We start from the raw sequence: 21,475 nt of genomic DNA, 5'->3' as shown, positions 1-21,475 counted from the left end.
CAATGAGTGCAAAAAGTTGGTAGGTATACAAGTTATGGGTTCTAACACCAAAGCTATTACTTCTAACAATGAAAACCTCAACTAGACGGACAAAGTGACAATTAGGCAAGCAGTCAGACTAAAATGTTTTAAATATGACATCTTGTCTTCAAGTCTATTTTTATATTTCAAGCTCTCTGGATTTCTGTTGCCTGCCAGCTATGCTGTAAAGTGCTTTGACCGTGTAGGTTATAGGATGTCGGTTGCAACTTTGGGTATAAATAGGATATGTATGGTACAAGGTATTGGAACTTAGCATCAACCACTATAATCACTGATTATTAATTAAACCTCTGCTCTGCAGCCATTCAAAGAAGACAACCAGAAGTTTTACTGGCCCTTTTGCAGGGTTCAAGAACTGGAGAATCTGACACAGATTTTGAATGAGTGAGTCTGTCCCAATCGCAATATTCCAGCATTAAGCACATTTTCCCTCAACGTATTTCCACAAAACTTCTTTATCCTTTCACTAATGAGAACAAAGCCATGGAAACAGTCAGGTACCATCAAAGAGAAGCAGAGTTAATATTTTAACCTGGAGCCTATTTCTCTTCCCACAGCTGCTACCTGAACTGCCACATATTTCTAGCACATTTACCCTCCCCTACAAATCACCACAGTGGACAGTCTCTCTATTATAGGAAACTACAGGGGTTCTCTGTAAGTCCTCAGCTCCTCTTATCCAATCCGAACACAGCTAATTTGTACACACACCTGCCTCTGCTCCACATTCCTTCATAGCTTTCATGGACCTTGTCTGATTTAAAGGTGAAAAGTTCTAGCATCAGTTACTATTGTTGGGAAGTTCCACACTTCTGCTAACTGTGTGCAGAAATGAGCCTAGATAGAAGGCTGAGGGATGATCTCATAGGGAGCTTTAACGTAGTCAAGAAATTGTATAGGATAGTTTAGGAAATGGTCTTTCCCCTTTGTGGGTTGAAAACAGGTTACAGGTGCAGTGTAATCTCAAATTAGTCCAATAAGGATGGCACAGCACTATTACAGTAACCTTGGTTCAATTCTGCTGCTGTCTGTAAGAAGTTTGTATGTTCTCCCCATAACTGGCATGTGCTTCCTCTGGGTGCTCCAGTTTCCTCCTATATTCCAAAGACATATGGGTTAGTAGGTTAATTGGTTACATAGGTATTGGGCAGTGTGGGGTCATTAGGCCAAAAAGGCCTGTTACTGTACCATATCTCTAAATAAAAATAAAGACAAGAGAATTCTCATTTCAAGGTATAGTTCAAAGTGGAACTTCCTTCCACACCACCATTAGGTGAATACTACCAGATTTCAGGAGTATTCTACTCTGAACTGTAGATAACAGCAATACTTTCACAGCTCTTTCTGTAAATTAGGATGTTGTCACTTGCTAAGCGACTGTGATATACCATATTCTGGAATATTGACACTGTGTAATTACATTCAGTGGCTGGGAACATTGGCTGGAAGTGTGAGTTATTCAGTTGACAGGCATATTTGAACCTACAAAGAGCGGCAGAAGTAGGCCATTCAGCCCCTCAATTATGCCCCAGCATTCAATGTGATCGTGGTTAATCTGCCCCAAGCTTCATCTCTTTTTCTATGCCAACTCTCCATAGGCTTCAATTCCTTGATCTTTCAAGGGTTGTACAGTAGTGTAGCAGTTAGTATAACACTTGGCAGCAGAGCGACTGAAAGGGCAAGGTTCAGTTGCTGCCGCTGTCTGTAAGAAGTTTTGCACATTCTCTCCGTGACTGCATGGCTTTCCTCTGGGTGCTCTGGTTTCCTCCCACATTCCAAAAGATTCATGGGCTAGGGAGAATAAGTTATGGGCATGCTTTGTTGGTGCCAGAAGCATGGCGATGCTTGTCAGTGTGATGGTATTGGGTTTGCTGACCACAAAGATTCTAAACTCAAAACAACGACCTTGAGCCCTATCGGTTATAAATACCCATTATTTGAGTGGTGAGTTCCTCCTCTCTACCAAGGAGCAGATACTTCCAGCTAACAAAGTAGTTTAAAACATAGTTCATTTATTTTCAGTGATACACATTTGAATCCACACCACCTTAAAACACATTTAAAACTCACAGAGGATTTCTTTCTTAAACATTTATTTCCTAATCACAAACCGTTTCAAAAACATAAAGTATTTCTTAAATGATGACGATGATGATGATGACGTCGACTCGGGCCTGAGAGGCCAGTGTCGGGCATTTTCATGCCTTACAAGGCGCGGAACGAAAGACTGTGTGGCGCACCACTCCTCACACAGACATTTCGCAGTCAAGTCGGGTTGCGAGCTCAACACTCAACCCGGCACAGATGGAAAGCGTACTCGGGGGTGGCCCGACTGGATTCGAACCCGGGAACCTCCGTTCCGGAGTCCGGCGCTGATGTCACTGCGCCACCAGCCGACCAAAAGATAATCCAATAAACTAAAAAGACATACCATGATATGAACAAGCAAGTTGTCCATTGGAGTAACTAAAGCTAGAGGAATGGATTCTGTTCACCCCATCATCCTATCATTCTTCTTGAAGTTTTTCAACCACTCCTAATAACCCTGAACTGCTCTGTACATTTATACCCTTTTTCAAACACTTGGGTGACTTGGTATTTCCTCAGGTCCTTTTAACACAAAGTCTAAAAGCGTTTTGGAGACATATTTCTTCAGCAACCTACCATTAATACTGTAAAACCATGAAGATAACTTCCTTAAGCAGATACAACTTTCCAACTGTAAACACATCGTAATTATTGATATGCTAAATAATATTATCCATCTGTTCTGCAAGTTTTCTTGAACCAAGCAATTTAAGAGTCAGCTTGTCTGTTCAAACAACCTGAATTAGATGACCCATTGTCTTCTCCTGCATCTTGAGCAGTAATAAAGCAGGTGTACTGATCTAAACCTTACTTTTCCCATCTACGATCTTCATCTACGATCCACAAAGCTTGTTTGCAAAGCTGGTCTTTAAACAGTACTTGTTTTAACATCACGGTAATTAGCGCTTGCCACTTGCATTTCAAAAACTGAAGACTGATTTCCCTTTACGACCAGAAGTTAAACAACTGTTAGCTGGAGGTTTACTTACATCTGTTTGTGATCTTACAAGTAACAGGTGCTGTGTTTAGAAAGCAAGATTAGCAAACAGTGAAGAAAGAGAAAGAGGCCTACTGGCTAAGGAGTGAATATCCATCACACTAGCACCCCCAACACATCCTTGGACTGTATTGATCGTTAAAACAAATGCCATATTTCACTGTATGTTTTGATGTACATGTGACAAATAAAGCTAATTCTTTTCTTTCTTTAAAACTATATTACTTCATATTTAATTACCCAACAATGATCTGGCCTCCAAAGCCCTCCAGTCTAGAGGTTTCAAGTGATTCACACCCATGTTTATGAACCTTTGTGTAAAGGAGACTTTGGGAGAAGAGCTTTGTCTGAAGTGAAGCAGCCAGATTGTCATTAGAAGTTATCTGGTTAACAAATGCTGACACAAGAGAGTGCAGATGCCGGAATCTGGAGCAACAAACAAGATGCTGGAGGAACTCAGTGGGTCAGACAGCATCATCCTAAAAGTATCACTATTTCCCTCAACAGAGGCTGCCTGGAGTTCCTCCAGCAATTTGTTTGTGATTAACTGGTGCTAATGACGGAAATAGATTTGCTAACACCCATTCTATTTTGTATGTGATTCCAGATTCTGTTTGGCTCCTAACTGCCATCTAAATGGGCCAACAAAACACACAGTCCAAGGGCAATTAGAAATGGGTGAACTAAAAAGACATACCATGATACGGACGGGCGTATGATGTGATCATGACCAATAAAGCGTAATACGGTTTATTGGTCATGATCACACCCTTGGAATGAATTGAAAATGCCCTCTTCACATCACTCTCATGATTGCCATCAAGGAGGAGATACAAGAGCCTGTGAATACTCATTCAACGCTTTCGGAATAGGTTCGTACCCTCCACCATCTGATTTTTGAACAGTCCATGAACCATGAACACTACCTCACCAATTTGCTCTTTTTAGCACCATTTAATTATTAGTATATAAACATCTTACAACACGCACAAAATGCTGGTGGAACGCAACAGGCCAGGCAACATCTATAGGAAGAAGCACTGTCGACGTTTTGGGCCGAGACCCTTCGTCAGGACTCCTATAAACATCTTACTGTAACTTAGAGTAAAATTATGTATTGTAATGCACTGTACATTTCAGTGATAATAAACCTGGTTCTCAGGCTAAAATTGCTGAAATACCTCTGAACAAATTCCACCTGAGGAAAAGACAGTAATCACAAGCGTTAGCTGTGTTTCTTCTCTTATTACCAATTCTTCCTGATCAACTTTTACATCATGCATTCAGCTTTCATTGTGTCTTTCCTGGATTCTGTTACAAGAAAGCAGTTATATAATTAATCAAGTCTACTCTCCAGATCAAATAAATGTGATGTTGTGCACAGTTCTCTGGACTGAGTTCTCTCAGCATCAATATAAGCCTATTTGTTGGATCTGATTTGAAAGTCTTCCTCCAGTCTTTTTTTAGGTGATCTGTAGGATATTTAATTAGCAATATGCAGTATACCACTCAACATTAATTGGTACAATATCAATTCAACATCATCACCTTGTCATGGTGGAGAGGCTTGTGAGTTCCTGGGACTCTGAGAATGATGGTGTCTATAGCTTGGCCATCTGGTGCTTAGCTCCTGGTAGGGTCACCCATGGCAGTGAGGTCAAGGGGGAGGTTCCAGACAAACCGCGATCCAACTAAGACCTCAACAGTGGAGCTGGCAGAAGATGAAGGCACATCACAATGGCAGTGAAGGCAGAGGAAGTCGCCCTGCATTCTGACCCTGATCTGTCGAGGATTGTGTGGTGGCTGCTCATGCATCACACACAGGCATTAAGGGAATCCACGCTGACATGCCAGTTATGTGAATCCTGGATCGGCCTCTACAGCCACCTGAAGACCCATCAATAGACAACCCCTTAGGAGAACATTTTACTCGACTCGAGAGATTGTACTACTAATACAACATTTCTAAACAAGGAGAACATATAAATAATCTTGGTTCCTTTGCCTGTTGCCGGCATGATCTCCAATTCATTTCACTAATTTCAAAGCACCCTACTTTGTGAATCATAAACACAAGAAATTCTACAGGTGCTGGAAATCCAGAGTAACACCCACAAAATGCTGGAGGAACTCAGCAGATCAGGCAGCATCTATGGAAGTGAATAAACAGTTGACATTTCAGTCTGAGGCCCTTCAAAAGGACTGAGGGGAATGAGGGAAGATGCCAGAATAAAAAGGAGTGGGGAGGGCAAGGAGGGCAAGCAAGAAGGTGATAGGTGAAGCCAGGCAGGTTGGAAAGGTCAAGGGCAGGAGAAGAAGGAATCTGATGGGAGAGGAGAGTGAACCATGGGAGAAAGAGAAGAAGGAGGGTCACCAGGGGGAAGGTGATAGGCAGGTGAGAAGAAGAGGTAAGAGGCCAGAGTGGGGGATCAGAAGCAGAGGGAGGGAGGAAATAAAAATTACCAGAGGGACAAAATCATTGTTAATGCATCAGCTTTGGAGGCTACCTAGACACACCCTGAGAGTGGCCTCATCGGGGCAAAACAGGAATGATGTCGGAATGAAATGTCAGAACGGGAATGGGGTATGAATTAAAATGATTGGCCACCAGGAAATTCCACTTTTGGTGGATAGAACGAAGGTGCTCGGCCGGGTTATGGAAATCCTGACTTAAAATAATCAGACTTCACACAAATTCTCTGAGGCTCTAACCTTGGAATAGGACTCAGATCTCTTCAGCAGGAAACCATGCAGAGATCACCCAATCAAATAAGCGTAAGAACAAGCTATTGAGTATATTTAAAGTAGAGGTTGATAGGTTCTTGACTAATCAGGACATCAAAGGTTACAGAGAGAAGGCAGGAGAATGGGTTGAGAGAGATAATAGATCATTCAAGATGGAATGGTGGAGCAGACTCGATGGGCTGAATGTCCCAATTCTGCTCCTATGTCTTGTGGTTTTATGGTCTTAATCATTGCACAATAAGGGAAATGACTAATGCTGGTCACTTTCAGAAAGTCCTAACAAGATGGCAGCTGCTCTGCCAAAATTTCCACTTTGCAGCTGGTCTGAAAGCACGAGTAACTCATTTTTATGGTTCTGTTTGAATGCCATTGCTGTTGGCTGCTCATTACCTTTGTAATTGCCAAGATTTGTGCTTTCAGATAATGATGCAATGATTCTGTCTGATAGCCAAATATTCATTATATCCAGATACCTCTACACTTGAAACTTAATGCAAAATTGTGGTAGCAGAATGGAATCCCACTACATCACCAAGGGAAGGGTTTGTGGGATTTGCTGCAGAATATCGCATTGTGTCAAACCAATTTCTGTGTGAAGTGGAGGGGTAACATTTAACCAACTGAATTGCACTAGTAGAAGCTAACATTTCTTTGATGTACCAAATAACCTTCACAAGTCTATGGTTTCACAATTCTGGATTTATTTTGGGAGTGGAGGCACATTTCATTTCACACCGATTGCAAATCTATTAAAAAAATCAAAATGAGGTAATTGTTTAAGCTCAGTGCTCAATGGGCTGCTTTGATTTTAATCAAAGATAGTCCTCCTGCTGGGTTCAGTACTTTTTGAGTTAACTAAGAACATTTTGGAGAAATTTATTAATTTCATCATATGTGCAAAAAATGGAGCTGTATTCTCTCTGTTCACAGTTTATGAGCCATGATAAACATTACACAATATTTGTCTCCCTGTGAACATCTCTGCTGATTAATAAAAGCTTGCAAAAGAATGTTCCATGAGCTGTAACACTGGGAGTTCCCCAATAACCTGATTTCAGTTTCTGTGAAAATTCGAGAAGTTGCTCACCATTTGACAGAATTACACAGCAAGGACACGAGCAACACAAGGACAGTAAGTCTCTGGAATTGAGAGCAGTATATGCAACTCTCGTCACACAACTGTCTGTATATTTGTGTGTGTTCCGTGTGTTGGTAGGGTGGTCTTTTGTGACAATTGTAGAATTAGTGGTGTGGTGAACTACATTTTCCTGTCTGGACACGCCCCCTGCTGACAGCTCCTGTGGCTCCTCCCACAGACCCCTGTATAAAGGCGATTGAGGTCTGAGCCCGGCCTCATTCTTCACGATGTAGTGTGGTGGTCAACTACTGCTTGTTCTTTCTTCCAGTCAATAAAAGCCGATATCTCGACTTCACGTCTCAGAGAGAGTTATTGATGGTGCATCAGGTGGGTACATTAAAAAAATGGTAGGAGGCACCTGGAGACTCAGAACATGCTAACTATTAATGGGAGACAAACAACTAGTTACAGCACATGCTTAAAATACATTTGCATATTTACTACAGTGTGTGAGTGAGTGAAACAGAAATTGGAAAGGAAGGGGTGGTGGTTCTGTGTTGGGAATTAAGTAGAATGAGGCTTTAGAATATGAATTTAGAAGAACATTGAAATAAATAAGATTCTAAGGCGTCACGACAGGGGATGTTGCAATGCTTCCAATACTGTAATGGAAAAGTTTTGAAATGAGGAGATAAATTGTCAAATATGTGGGGCACTCATTTAAAATTGAAGTGGGTGAGAATTTCTGTTCACAGAGGGTGAGGAATTGCTGGAATTCCCTGCCCAGGCCAGTTGTGAAGCTAGATCATTGGATGAAATTTGAAGAGAAGGCAAATATATTTTGAAAGATTGAAAGATCTGGGAATTCAGAGTAATTAGAGAACTACAGCAAAACCAAAAAAAAACTGCTGAAAGAACTCAGTGAGTCGAGCAGCATCTGTGGAGGGAAAAGATGGTTGAATCCCTTTATCAGGACAGAGCGTGCAAGAGTACAGGACAAAAGATACTGGAGAAAAGATACTGAAGTTATAAGAGAAAAGATACTGGAAAAAATGCTGAAGATGTGATAGAAAGATAGAAAATGCTGTAAATACTCACCAGGACAGGCAGCCTCAATGACGATGGCAACAGTCATAACCTTTCCTCAGAACAGAGAAGTTATAAAACTGAAATTTTAACTCTACTTATCTCTCCACAGATGCAACCTGAAAGTTTCCACCACTCTCTGTGGAGCTCTTGATTATGCTTTTGGTTCCTAAGCTTGTCCATGTCTTTTGCTTTTTGTCAACATAACATGGCCTAGGGTGACTTGCCTTCACATGACCCTAGGCCAAGTTATGACACCTTAAATGCAAGGTGGTGTTGAGTGGTGTGACACACATGATCTAATTCCCTGTTTTCCTGGACTTGGAGAATTACAAACCAGGGTTAACCTGAACAAAGGAAGGAATGGAAAGTCAGATTTAGACGTCTCCTGCATTCTGACTCGATGGGGATAATTCATCTGATATATCTTGGCTGGCGTTCAATGCAGTGCTAAGTCAGAGCTGAATTGGATGAGGTATGACACTAAGGCACCACCAGTGCTTTCTCTCAGATGGAATTTAAAGATTTCATGATACAATTGTGAAAAAAATCAAAGATCTCCCTAGTGTCCTGACCAATATTCACTCCTCATTCAACATCACAAAAAGGTTCACAGACCATTACCACATTGCAGATTGTGGGATCTAGATATTTTATTTTTATTTTATAGATACTGCACTGTAACAGGCCCTTCCGACTCAATGAGCCCATGCCACCCATGTGACCAATTACTAACTCGTAAGTCTTTAGAATGTGGGAGGAAACCAGAGCAGCCGGAGGAAACCCACATGGTCACAAGGAGAATGTACAAACTCCTTACGGACAGCAGTGGAAATGAACTGCAGTTGCTGGTGCTGTAACAGCACAACGCTAACTGTTGCACTACCCAGCACCCAATGTATCGATTGTTGCAGTATTTCTCATACTGGAACAGTGACTACATTTCAAAACTATTTCAACAGGCGTACAGTGCTGCAAGATGATGTGACGCAGTGAAAGTGCGATATAATTGCTTTGTTTCTCTAATCAAACCTATCTGTTCTCTCAGTTAAGAATGTTTAGAAAAGCGATGCAACAATTCATCAAGCAGATTGATTCTGGAGGAGATCTGATCCCGGCGACCAGTGTGTACGACTCAGAGAAGTTTAAACCTCTGTGCCTGGTCTGCAGGAGAATGGGAGGCCCGTTCTGGAGAAAGGCAAAGTACAGTTGCACGGAGTTCAAGCTGAAGCAGATTCTGATTGACGATGACAGCTTACCCACAGGTGGGTTTCCTCTTGTTAAATGTAAACTCTTTGACCGCAAAGTCCTATCCCTGAGCCATCCGTTCACAACAGGTGAAACCATGGCATCCACTGTTACATCAGCACCAGCTATCACAGCCCATCTACGGTCTCCAAGTTACGGTGGCTCCCAGATAAGCCTCACTTTAAAGCTCTTATTCTTGTTTACCAGTCTATCCAGAATTTCCTCTCCTCTTTTCTCTAACGTAGTATTTGCGTGTTGATATGCTGTTACATATCTTGTCATGTTGTTGGATTAGACACGTGCAAACTTAAACATCGGATCGGTACGGGGCTGCACAGTAGTGTCACAGTTAGCGTAACGATATTGCAGAGCCAGCAACATGGGTTCAATTCCACTGCTGTCGTTAAGGGGTTTGCATGTTTTTGCCATAACCAGGTGGGTTTCCTCTGGGTGCTCTGGTTTCCTCCCACATATGTGAGATAGATCCTGGATTAACATTTAACTGCAGGGGATCCCAATTTATTTTCGACCTTTAGGTAGTTGAAGCTTCAGCTATGACCCCTAACTCAACAATGAGATTTGTGGAACCCACAACTTTCATTTGTAGTTTGAAAGGCCATAACAATGTTTGGCAGAGACCTAATGAGCCAAATGGCATCCTTCTCTGCCAATGATAATATTGGTAGAATGTGGCAGAGAAATATTGGACAGAGAGTTGTTCAAATGGGAATGGGAAGAGAGACATGTGATGGGTGGGGTGGAAAGGTAACCAGTAAAATCGAAAGGAAGGCCAATCCTGGGCCTTCCCGTTTTTCAGGAATGGGCTGTGAGATGAACAGACATCTTTTCTTGATCAGGGTAGTAACTTAAAGAGAAGAAAGATTGAAGATTTATTTGTCATATGTACATCAAAATGTCAAACCGTACAGTGAAGTACATCATTTTGCATCAATGACCAACACAATCCAATATGTTCGGGCGGTTCGCAAGTGTTACCATACTTCTGGTGCTAACATAGCATCAATTTTAGAAAATCAGGAGCCTGATCTGAAAGTCAATGAGGTAAATTGTCATGAGACTAGGTTGAGTGTTAATTGCTCTTTGTGGGTTTGTTCTGGTCCGAGTTTATATGCATGCAGGATAAGGGCTGGAGGGAACAGAGCTGCTTTGCTTTATCCTTTTTAATGGTGGAATTTGCAATAGATAGATTCACCTTCTTTTCCTCTCTTCTTTCCCCTCACGCCTCTCTCTTTCTCTCAGGTTCTTCTTGTATGGTTTCAAAGCTGCTTTGTCATCAGTGTTAGTGGGAAGGAGTATCCAGCCAGCAGTTCTTCCTTTGACTGCTGAAACAAGATTCAGAAATGGACATTTCTTCATCTTTTCCACATGTTGGTAGATGTTTTGTTTATTTTCATGCAGTTCAGCAGAATGACATGTCATTCCAGTTCTCAAAGTCCTTAGAGAGGCCAATGAAAGGGACGGCGGTGGTCAATACTGAACTAGTGACTGGAAATATTGAGATTACAGATAAACTGTGCACAACCATTCAGCTGGAAGGAACAAAACAAGTGTACGTCAGTGTCTCAGAACTAACTGAGAGCTTGGAAAACAGGTAATGTACAGTAATAATATAGTTAACATGGTCATTTTTGTCAATGTTTCTATGAATATTATCAATTGTTTCTGAATTGTGGATAACTGAAAATGATAGGTCGAACATATGACACTCTCTATCAGCCACACACCCATTACAGCCACAGTGCCATAGCTAGCTACGTGGTGGCATGGTAACATAGCGGTTAGTACAATTGCTTTACAGTGCCAGCAATCACCAATCGGGGTTCAATTCCCACCACTGTCTGTAAGAAGTTTGTACATTCTCTCTGTGACCATGTGGGATTCCTTTGGGTGGTCAGGTTTCCTCCCACATCCCAAAGGTGTACAGTTAGATTTAGAGAATTTTGGGCACCCTATGTTGGTGCCAGAGGAGTGGCGACACTTGCGAGCTGCCCCCAGCCTATTTCTTAGACTGTGTTAGCCGTTGACACAAAACAACGCATTTCTCTGTACACTTCAATGTTTCTATATATATGTGACAAATGCAGTAAATCTTTAACTAGTTACAGTGGCATGCTGGTTACAGAGCTAGTATCTGGAGCTGTTGACCTGGAGACAAATGTTTGACTCCCATCACATCAGCTTAGGAATTGAAGTTCAACTAATTAAATGGATTATAAGGATGGATTATAAATGATGGTGATTTTCAACTACAACACTATAGTCAAAGTCAGGAGGAAATCTACCAACATTCTTGGTCCAAACTACTTGTCAGCGCAAACGAAGATCAAATGGTTCTTAATTAAGACTATAAGACCATAAGATATAGGAGCACAATTATGACATTTGGCCCATTGAGGCTGTTCCGCCATTTCATCATAGCTGATCCATTTTCCCTCTCAGCCCCAACCTCCCCATATCCCTTCATGCCCTGACCAATCAATAATCTATCAACCTCTGCCTTAAATATAAATAAAGACCTGGTCTCTACAGCTGCCTGTGGCAAAGAATTCTACAGATTCACCACTCTCTGGCTAAAGAAATTCCTCTTCATCTCCATTCTAAAAGGATGCCCCTCTATTCTGAGGCTGTGTCCTCTGGTCTTAGACTCTCCCACCATAGGGAGCATCCTCTCCACATCCACCCTATCAAGGCCTTTCACTATTCGATAGGTTTCAATGAAGTCACCCTTCATTCTTCTGAATACCAGTGAATACAGGTCTTCATATGACAAGCCGTTTAATCCTTGAATAACTTTCGTGAACCTCCTTTGAACCTTCTCCAGTTTCAGCCCACCTTTCTAAGATAAGGGGCCCAAAACGGCTCACAATACTCCAAGTGAGGCCTCACCAGTGCCTTATAAAGTCTCAACATTACATCCTTGCTTTAATATTCTAGTCCTCTTGAAATGAATGTTAACATTGCATTTGCCTGCCTCACCACAGACTCAACCTAAAAATTAATCTTTAGGGAATCCTGCACAAGAGCTCCCAAATCCCATTGTACCTCCGGCAGCCAACTAGAAAAGTCTCCCTTTATTCCCACTCTTTGCCTCCTGCCAGTCAGCTACTGCTTTATCCATGCTAGAATCTTTCCTGTAATATCATGGACTTGTAGCTTGTTAAGCAACCTCACCTGTAGCACCTTGTCAAAGGCCTTCTGAAAATCCAACTACACAACATCCACCAATTCTCTTTTGTCTCTCCTGCTTGTTATTCCTTCAAAAAATTACAACAGATTTGTCAGGCAAGATTGTCCTTTGAGGAAACCATGCTGACAATGGCTAATTTCATCATGTGTCTCCTTGTACTCTGAGACTTCAGCCTTAATTGACTCCAATCATTGAAGTCAGACTATCTGGCCTATAGTTTCCTTTCTTCTGCCTCTCGCCCTTCTTGAAGAGTGGAGTGTCATTTGCAATCTTCCAGAACCTTCCAGAAGCTAGTGATTCTTGAAAGATCATTACTAATGCCTCCACAATCTCTTCAGTCTCCTCTTTCTGATTTCTGGGGTGAACACCATCTTCTCCAGGTATCTACCTTCATACCTTTCAGTTTCCCAAGAACCTTCTCTCTAGTAAAGGTAACTTCACACGCTCCATGACCCCTGACACCAGAACTTCCACCATACTGCTAGTGTCTTCCACAGTGAAGACTGATCCAAATACTTATTCAGTTCGTCTATTTCCTGGTCCCCCACTACTACCTCTCCAGCATCGTTTTCCAGTGGTCCACTATCCACTCTCGCTTCTCTTTTACACTTTATGTATCTGAAGAAACTTCTGGAATCCTCTTTAATACTATTGGCCAGCTTACTTTCATGTTCCATCTTTACCTCATTAATGACTTATTAGTTGCCTTCTGTTGGCATTTAAAGGCTTCCCAATCCTCTAACTTTCCACTTTTTTTTGCTCTATTATATGCCCTCTCTTTGGCCTTTATGTTGACTTTCCTTGTTAGCTGTGGTTGTTTCATCTTGCCTTTGGAATGCTTCTTGTTCTTTGGGATGTATCTATCCTGTGCTTTCCGAATTGCTTCCAGAAATTCCAGCCATTACTGCTCTACCGCCATCCCTGCCAGTGTTCTTTTCCCAATCAATTCTGGCCAACTTCCTCATGCCTTTATGATTCCCTTTACTCTACTGTAATACTGATACATCTGACTTTAGCTTCTCCTACACAAATTTTAGGATGAATTCGATCATATTATGATCACTTACCCCTCAGGGTTCTTTTACCTTAAGCTCTCTAATCGATTCTGGTTCATTGTACAACATCCAATCCAGAATAACTGATCCCCTAGTGGGCTCAACCACAAGCTGCTCTGAAAAGCCATCTCGTAAGCATTCTAAAAATTCCCTCTCTTGGAATTCTGCACCAACCTGATTTTCCAAATCTTCCTGCATACTGAAGTCCCCCATGACTATAGTAACATTGTACTTTTGGCATGCATTTTCTATCTCCTGTTGTAACTTGTAGCCCACCTCCTGGCTACTGTTTGGAGGCCTGTATATAACTGCCATCAGGATCTTTTTACCCTTGCAGTTCCTCAGTCTATCCACAATGTTTCAACACCTTCCAACCCTATGTCAACTCTTTCTAATAATTTAATTTTTTTTACCAACAGATCCACTCCACCCCTTCTGCCTATCCTTTCAATACGATGTGTATCCTTGGACATTAAGCTCCCAGCTATAATCTTCTTTCAGCCATGATTCAGTGATGCCAACAACATCATACATGCCAATCTGTAGCTGTGCTACAAATTCATCTACCTTATTCCATATACTGTGCTCATTCACATACAACACATTCTGTCCTGCTTTCACCCTTTTCGATTTTGTCCACCATTTACATTGTAACTCATCCTGTTGACTGTGATTTTGCCCTATCATCAGCCTCTCCTTGCTGTGAGTCTCACTACACATTTCCTTTGTTTGTAACCCAACTACCTCATCTTCAGCCCTATCACTCCATTTCCCACCCCCTGCCAAATTAGATTAAACCCTCTTGAATGATTCTAACCAACCTGCCCGCAAGGATATTGGTCCCCCTTGCTTTCAGCTGTAAACCATCCCTTTTGTACAGGTCAGACCTTCCCCAGAAGAGTTCCTAATGATCTAGAAATCTGAACCCCTGCCCCCGCACCAGTTCCGCAGCCATGAATTCACTTGCTAAATCATCCTACTCTTACCCTAACTGGCACATGGCACAGGCAGCAACCCAGAGGTTACTACCCTGGAGGTCCTGTTTCTCAGCTTTCTACCTGCCTCCCTAAAATCTCTCTTCAGGACCTCCTCACCTTGTCTACCTATATCATTGGTGCCAATGTGTACTGAGACTTCTGGCTGCTCACTTTCACCCTTGAGAATGCCATGGACACGATCCAAGACATCCCTGATCCTGGCACCATACCATATGGGTGTCTCTATCACGCCCACAGAACCTCGTCTCTGTTGCTCTGAGCAAAGAATCTCCTATCAACAGCACAGTCCTCTTCACCTCTCTGCTCTTCTGAGCCTCGGCACCAGACCAGGTTATTGTGGCTCCCCCCGGTAGGTTGTCCCCCTCAAAAGTATTTAAAGTTATATACTTATTATTGAGGGGAACGGCCACAGGTGTACTCTGCACTGGCTGTACATTTCCCTTTCTTCTCCTGATGGTCACCCAGTGACCTGTCTCCTGCACCCTAGGGGTAACTACCTCCCTGTAGCTCCTGGCTATCACCTCCTCATTCTCCCATATGAGTCAAATGTCATCAACTGTAACTGCAGCTCCAGTTCCTTAATACATGCTTAGTTGTCCTCTGAAACAACCCATGTCAAAGGCCATTAGGTATAAATGCTGATCTAGCCCAGAAGCCCACATCCCAGGATTTAAATATTATCAAAACAATCAACATCTGGGTAGTTTTAGCTGAAATGTGCTCATGCATGTTAAATCAAAGCAGAAAATGCTGTAAGCAGTTAGCGGGTCAGGAAAGAGAAACAGATAATCTTTCAGACTGAAGGCAGTTGGTCAGAATGCTGCACATATTAAATCGAGCTTTGTGGAATTCTTCAAGAGTTCCTTCTCGGGGGGAAGTACGAGTAAATTTATTATCAAAGTACATATTTGTCACCATGGGAGAAATCAGTTTCTAAAAGCAGGTGCCAGTCACAATCTACAGAATGCTGGAGCAGTACAACACAGAAACAGTTTGTTTAGCCTTTCATTCATTTAGAATGGGATTATGTTATTTCCACAGCACTGCCTCTTCTCTATATTCCCCCAACATTCTCTCATTAAATTTTTATTTATTTGTCTTTTGCGATCTTGTATCGAGCCTGTGCTTTCCAAATCCAAACTACTTTCTGCATAAATTTTGTCTTTGCTTCTTTTATCAGCCTGCTCTTTGGTATTTCGGGCATCGAAAACTTCATTATCAGCTTGGAACCAACTAATTTTTTGTTCTGCATTGACAAGATAAAAAGTCAGTAGATAACAGAATGTAGGTGCACAGGAGCCATCTGGTGGTAAATGATAAAGCCTGAACTTATAGCAGTAAGTAAGTAGATAGTGATCATATAACGACATTCTTTAGCATCAGTTTAAGTGGAACAGTGACGTGCTAGCTAGGCACGGTAGCGTAGTGGTTAGCATAACACTGTTACAGTGCCAGTGACCAGGGTTCAATTCTCACCACTGCCAATTAGGTGTTTGTACGTTCTCCCCGTGACCACATGGGCTTCCCCTGGTTGCTTGGTTTTCCTCGCACAGACGTGTGGGTTAGCAGGTTAATTGGTCACATGGGTGTAATTTGATGGTGAGGGCTCATTGAGCCAGAAGGGCCTGTTACCGAGCTGTATCTCTAAATAAATAACAAAACAACCTGCTCCTTCACAGTCGCAGTGACCCAGATTCAAGCCTAACCCTAGTGACGTCTACGTGAGTTTGCAGATTATCTCTAAGATGTCTGCTCAGTTTGTCAAAGGCATCCTGGCTGGTAGGTAAATCCTACACTCTAAAATCACCACTAGTATAAGTGAATGATAGTTGGGTGCAGATGGCTGATTTCTATGTAAGAAAATACAAGGAAATGTATCTTTATTTTAAGAAGAAAGGCCTTAGCATTAAAATTGGTGACTTAGAAAAGAGGTAATGAAAATCATTTGCTCCAGTACCAAATTGTACATGGGGTCATGAGCTCCAGGAAGGAACTGGGGATTCTGAACCACATTCACAGGCAGCAGGAGACAGGCCAAACCACTGGGAAATCTTGGACCTGTTTCCACACCAAATGGACCCCACCATTGGTTGTAACCTTAACAAAGAAACAACGGTCACCCTGAAAAGACTGAGAACTGTGCACAGACACTGAAGAGCAATACTTCATCTCACACAGCCCACTGCGTCGACATGGCATCCACTAAAGAGTGCAGCATTTTAATTTGAAGATTCGTTCTTTGTTGTGTTCAGATGAAGGAATCTGGTCATTAAGAAATAATGATTCCCAGAGGTGGAAGGGTACATCTAGTATCACTCAAAGAAAGATAAGAATTGGTGCCCTTCAGTTGCACTGTACTTGGGGCACCAGGATTTTTGGCATATTAGTAGATTGAAAGTTAAGAACTGTATTTGTTCACAATTGGTTTTTCCTTTCAGAAAAGTTGGACGCTTGTGGGACCATATCAAGAACAGTTACTCAGAAGACCTCTGCGTAGTGACTGAAGCATTAGTATCTGTACAGTCCATCACCCTGAAGAAGATTAATGAAAGAGGATCTCAATTCTATATAACTTTACCTTTCAACTCCTTGGTAGGAGCACTTACCATGGTTAATAAATTAGTTCCTTTCTAATTTGCTGTGAGATTTCTGCGCTGTAGTTTAACAGGTAAAATTTTAGAAAACGTTTTCAGATATGAAAAATCTGCCTGTCCACAGAGCCTTTCTGCACGGTTGAATTATGCATCACACACTACAAGAGCACTTCATGGGAGCATGTCAATATATCATGAAACTCTGAGACACTGATAGATAAGGGATATGATCAAAAGCTTGATTGAAGAATTGGATTTTAAGGAGAACGTGAAAGGAAGAGAGAAATGAGGGAGAGAGAGAGAGACTGAATTCTGTGGTTAGATGCGGCAAAATAAATCAAAGGTCTGTAGCAGAGATGGGGAAGAAGGTCTGGTTGGGGCTATGGTTGAATGGTGTGCATGAATGATTTCTGGATCAGATAAAGATTGGCTTTATGTGTCACATGCAAAATAAAACATCGAAATATACAGTGAATTGCATCGCTTGTGTCAACGGCCAACACAGTCTGAATACGTGCTGGGGGCCAGCCCACAAGTGAGACTGTGTTTACGGCGCCCACAACTCACTAACCCTCATGTGGGAGAAAACCGGAGCACCCGGAAGAAAGCCACATGATCTCAAGGAGAATGTATAAGCTCCTTACAGATAGTGGCGAAAATCAAGCTCCAATCACTGGTGCTGTAATAGCATCATACTAACCAATACGCGACTGTGCCGCCCTTGCAAATTCTCTTGCAAATGATTACTGAGATGGGGAGATCAAAATCAAGTGGAGTTTATTATCATATGCACAAGTACATGTATACACAGGTGGATAGCATCACATAAGCAGCATTCATAATAAAGACACATTAAACATAAATTATACACAGCTTTGCAAGTAAGAACACAATTAGAACAAACAAAAATGATGTCTATTTTAGTGCAGAACAATCAAAGTGTCGGTTAGGGTTTTTCAGGTTGGTTCAAGAACAAAATGGCTGAAGCAAAGTAGCTGTTTCTGAAGCTGGTGCTGTGGGACTTCAGGCTTCTGTGCCTTCTGCCCCATAGCAGCTGTGAGAAGATGGTCCCGATGGTGGGGATCTGCGATGATAGGTGTTGCTTTCTTGAGGGAGCACCTCCTGTAGATACTACTGATGGTGGACAGGGATGTGTCTGTGATGTATTGGGCAGAGTCCACGACTCTCCACAGCTTCTTATGTTCCTGCACAGTTGAATTGCATACCATTGAGAAGGTAACAAAGAATTTTGATATAAGTATAGATTTTTGTCCATCTCACTTGACACCACACAATTTCCTCAGAGAAATGACAAACCAGATGTAAAATACCAGTGAAGAGAAATACCTGGAAATTTCTTCTTTGACAAAATTGAACCTAATCTAGGACATCACACTGAAAATAAATATCTGAAATAAGTTTAATACAAAAGATTTATTTTAAAGCAATGATTCCAAGCAATTAAGCAAATCCTTTCACTCACTGAGTTGTGCTCCCTTAGTTTCTGAGTGGTGGGATCCTCTCCTGCTCCTATCTCCCAAGTATTTCTAAAGACAATATCCTGTTTAGGTGGGTGCAGAATACAACCTTGCGGCAGCAAGTACACTGTGCATTCCTGATGGAGCAGTCCTTGCCTACAAAGTGTGGAACATCACTGTTACTAATGAAGGCATGCTCTGTAAGTAATTTAAGAATTGAAATGTTTTACCTTTCTCCCGTGTTCCAGTCTGAGGCCTGCCTCAGTGACTCTGTACCAGTCCTCTCCTTCCGGGTGTCAGTAGAGTTGGTAGACCAATGCCTGGAGCCTCTGGCTGATAAAATCTTTTGATTAATTTCCCTCTTCGCCGCAATAAGAGCTGTAATTGCTATATTATTGTAAAGACAAGATATTATGCAGATGCTTGAGCAACACACACAAAATGCCGGAGGAACTCAGCAAAGTCGGGCAGCATCAGCGAGGTGTGAGGTGTTGAGAGGACCAACCAAGGTAGGCCCTACACATTGAATGGTAGGACACCGAGGAGTGTGGTAGGAAAAAGGGATCTAGGAACACAGGTCCATATTTCATTGAAAGTGGTGTCACAGGCAGATCGGGTCGTAAAGAAAGCTTTTGGCACGTTGGCCTTCATAAATAAAATTATTGAGTACAGGAATTGAGATGTTATGTTGAAGTTGTATTAACATTGGTGAGGCCTAACTTGGAGTATTGTGTGCAATTTTGATCTCCTACCTACAGGAAAGACGTAAATAAGGTTGAAAGAGTTCAGAGAAAATTTACAAAGATGTTGCCAGAACTGGAGGATCTGAGTTATAAGGGAAGATTGAATAGTTTAGGTCTTTATTCCTTGGAACATAAAAGATTAAGGGGAGATTTGATAGAGGTATACAAAATTGTGAGAGTAAATGCAAGCAGACTTTTTTCACTGAGGTTGGGTGGATCTACAGCTAGAGGTCATGGGTTAAGGGTGAAAGGTGAAAGGTTTAAGGAGAACATGATGGGAAACTTCTTCACTCAGCGGGTTGTGAGAGTGTGAAATGAGCTGCCAACACAAGTAGTGCATGTGAGCTCGATTTAAGAGCAGTTTGGATGGGTACATGGATGATAGGGGTCTGGAGGGCCTGTTTCTATGCTATACTTTTCTATGACTATCTCTGGAGGAGAATAAACAGTCAATGTTTCGATGGCCTGAAAATCCCAATACTAGGACTTCAACTTACGGATTAGTCTTATCTTTGATGGCTCCATTGCCTAAAGCATTTGTATGCTTTGTGTTTTCCTGCAATTCTACGATTTTTCTTTTTCTTTTTAGGCCTATCAAAGCCAAGTATGAAGGGTCAGACAAAGTTGCTGATGAGGCGATCAGTGACAAGTGTGAAGAGTCAGAAGAAGTCATGGATGTGCCTGGACAGCACAGATGGTACAGTCTCTGATGGAGTCAGATGGAAATTCTTTAAAGGATAGGCCATGTTTCTGACAGGAGCAAAAATAGAATCATAGATTCATAGTAAATTATAGCAAGGCCCTTCAACCAATTATGTCACTCCATCAACACTAAGCCTATGTTAGAACATAGAACACAAAAGCACAGTACAGGCCCTTTGTCCCATGACGTTGTGCCAACCATTTAACCCTTCCCTCCTATGTAGACCTCCATTTCTCTTTCATCCATGTGCTGATCTATAGAACATCCCTTTCTCCCTTCATTCGATAAACTCACCCTAGATTCTACCATTCAGTTGCATGTACTGGGGGCAACTTGCAATGGCCAGTTAACCTGGGAATGGGAGGAAACCTGGCAGGACCAGGTAGGCAGTACAGGAGTTCCTTGAACTAAGGGACAGCAAGCTTTTGTATAATCATAGATGTGACCTTGGAATGTGGTGTTACCTCCCTGATCCTTATCTCAATGAAACCACTTTATCTATTCTATATAACATCTTAAAAAAAAAGAATCTCTCTTTAATCTTTTTGTGTAAAGAGAACATGAAAGAGCAGTAGATTTTTTTTTAGTAATCCCATCGACGAGATTTGAAACTGGGCACTGGGGAAGGATCAAATACAGCCCCTACTTCTGATTTCTCTCGTGACACTGAAAAATGTGTGTACATGCCCGATTGCATTTTTCTTTCTGCTCCCAAGGACAGGAATTCATTTGCTGATCTTGCAAATCATAGAAGATAGACAGTACAGCACAGTACAGGCTCTTTGCCCCACGATATTGTGCTGACCTCTTAACCTACTCCAAGATCAATCTAACCCTTCGCTCCCATATAATCCTTCATTTTTCTTTCTTCCATGAGCCTAAGTGTCTTAAATGCCTCGACCACCAGCTATGACAGCGTGTTCACGTACCTATACTCTCTGTGTTTAAAAAAAACCTAACTGTGACATCCTTCCTATACTTCCTTCCAATCACCTTAAAATTATGCCCTTATGTATGAGCCTTTTCCACCCTGGGAAAACATCGCTGGCTATCTATCTATGCCTCATATCATCTTATACACCTCTAACAATGATCACTTGCTTCGCTAATCGGAACTTAGTGCACATCACGGCTACAGTCCTTGGATGGTTGAAGCAGTCAATACAACTACAGTGCTGCCAGGGTGTTTAACAAAATGCCCGCACCACATGAACACAGCTTCTCCAAAGTTTCACACACTTTTTATTTTTCCAGTTAGTATGGAAGAAGGGTTTGAAATCTGCCGCGAGCTGCAATGTCTCAATGATGGTTTGAAGCAACATCTCCTGGACCTAGTATATCAAATCATTGAAGACTCCGAACTGCATGCTATTCTCAGTGATATGGTAAGAAAAGGTTTTTGTTTCAGCTTT

General features: G+C 41.9%; 1 protein-coding gene across 3 annotated transcripts in view; it reads left to right on the top strand.

Annotated features, from left to right (window-relative positions):
* LOC140741573 (gasdermin-A2-like) overlaps positions 1 to 21,475 on the top strand; it is a 42,221-nt gene that overhangs the window by 11,491 nt on the left and 9,255 nt on the right. Inside the window, exons 1-7 of one of the 3 annotated variants that reach the window (XM_073071879.1) lie at positions 6,983 to 7,004; positions 9,085 to 9,301; positions 10,704 to 10,896; positions 16,984 to 17,137; positions 18,709 to 18,817; positions 19,950 to 20,057; positions 21,318 to 21,448. In XM_073071879.1, coding sequence (XP_072927980.1) covers positions 9,091 to 9,301; positions 10,704 to 10,896; positions 16,984 to 17,137; positions 18,709 to 18,817; positions 19,950 to 20,057; positions 21,318 to 21,448 — 906 coding nt within the window. In that variant the 5' untranslated portion in view covers positions 6,983 to 7,004; positions 9,085 to 9,090. Of the gene's footprint in view, positions 1 to 6,982; positions 7,005 to 7,204; positions 7,338 to 9,084; positions 9,302 to 10,703; positions 10,897 to 16,983; positions 17,138 to 18,708; positions 18,818 to 19,949; positions 20,058 to 21,317; positions 21,449 to 21,475 lie in introns of those variants that run through there. The other 2 variants (XM_073071877.1, XM_073071878.1) reach the window with 2 other exon arrangements.

Source organism: Hemitrygon akajei, chromosome 18, assembly GCF_048418815.1.
Source record: "Hemitrygon akajei chromosome 18, sHemAka1.3, whole genome shotgun sequence".
NCBI classification, from domain to species: domain Eukaryota; kingdom Metazoa; phylum Chordata; class Chondrichthyes; order Myliobatiformes; family Dasyatidae; genus Hemitrygon; species Hemitrygon akajei.
The sequence above is the reverse complement of the archived record's forward strand: the minus strand, read 5'-3'. Positions and strand labels throughout refer to the sequence as shown.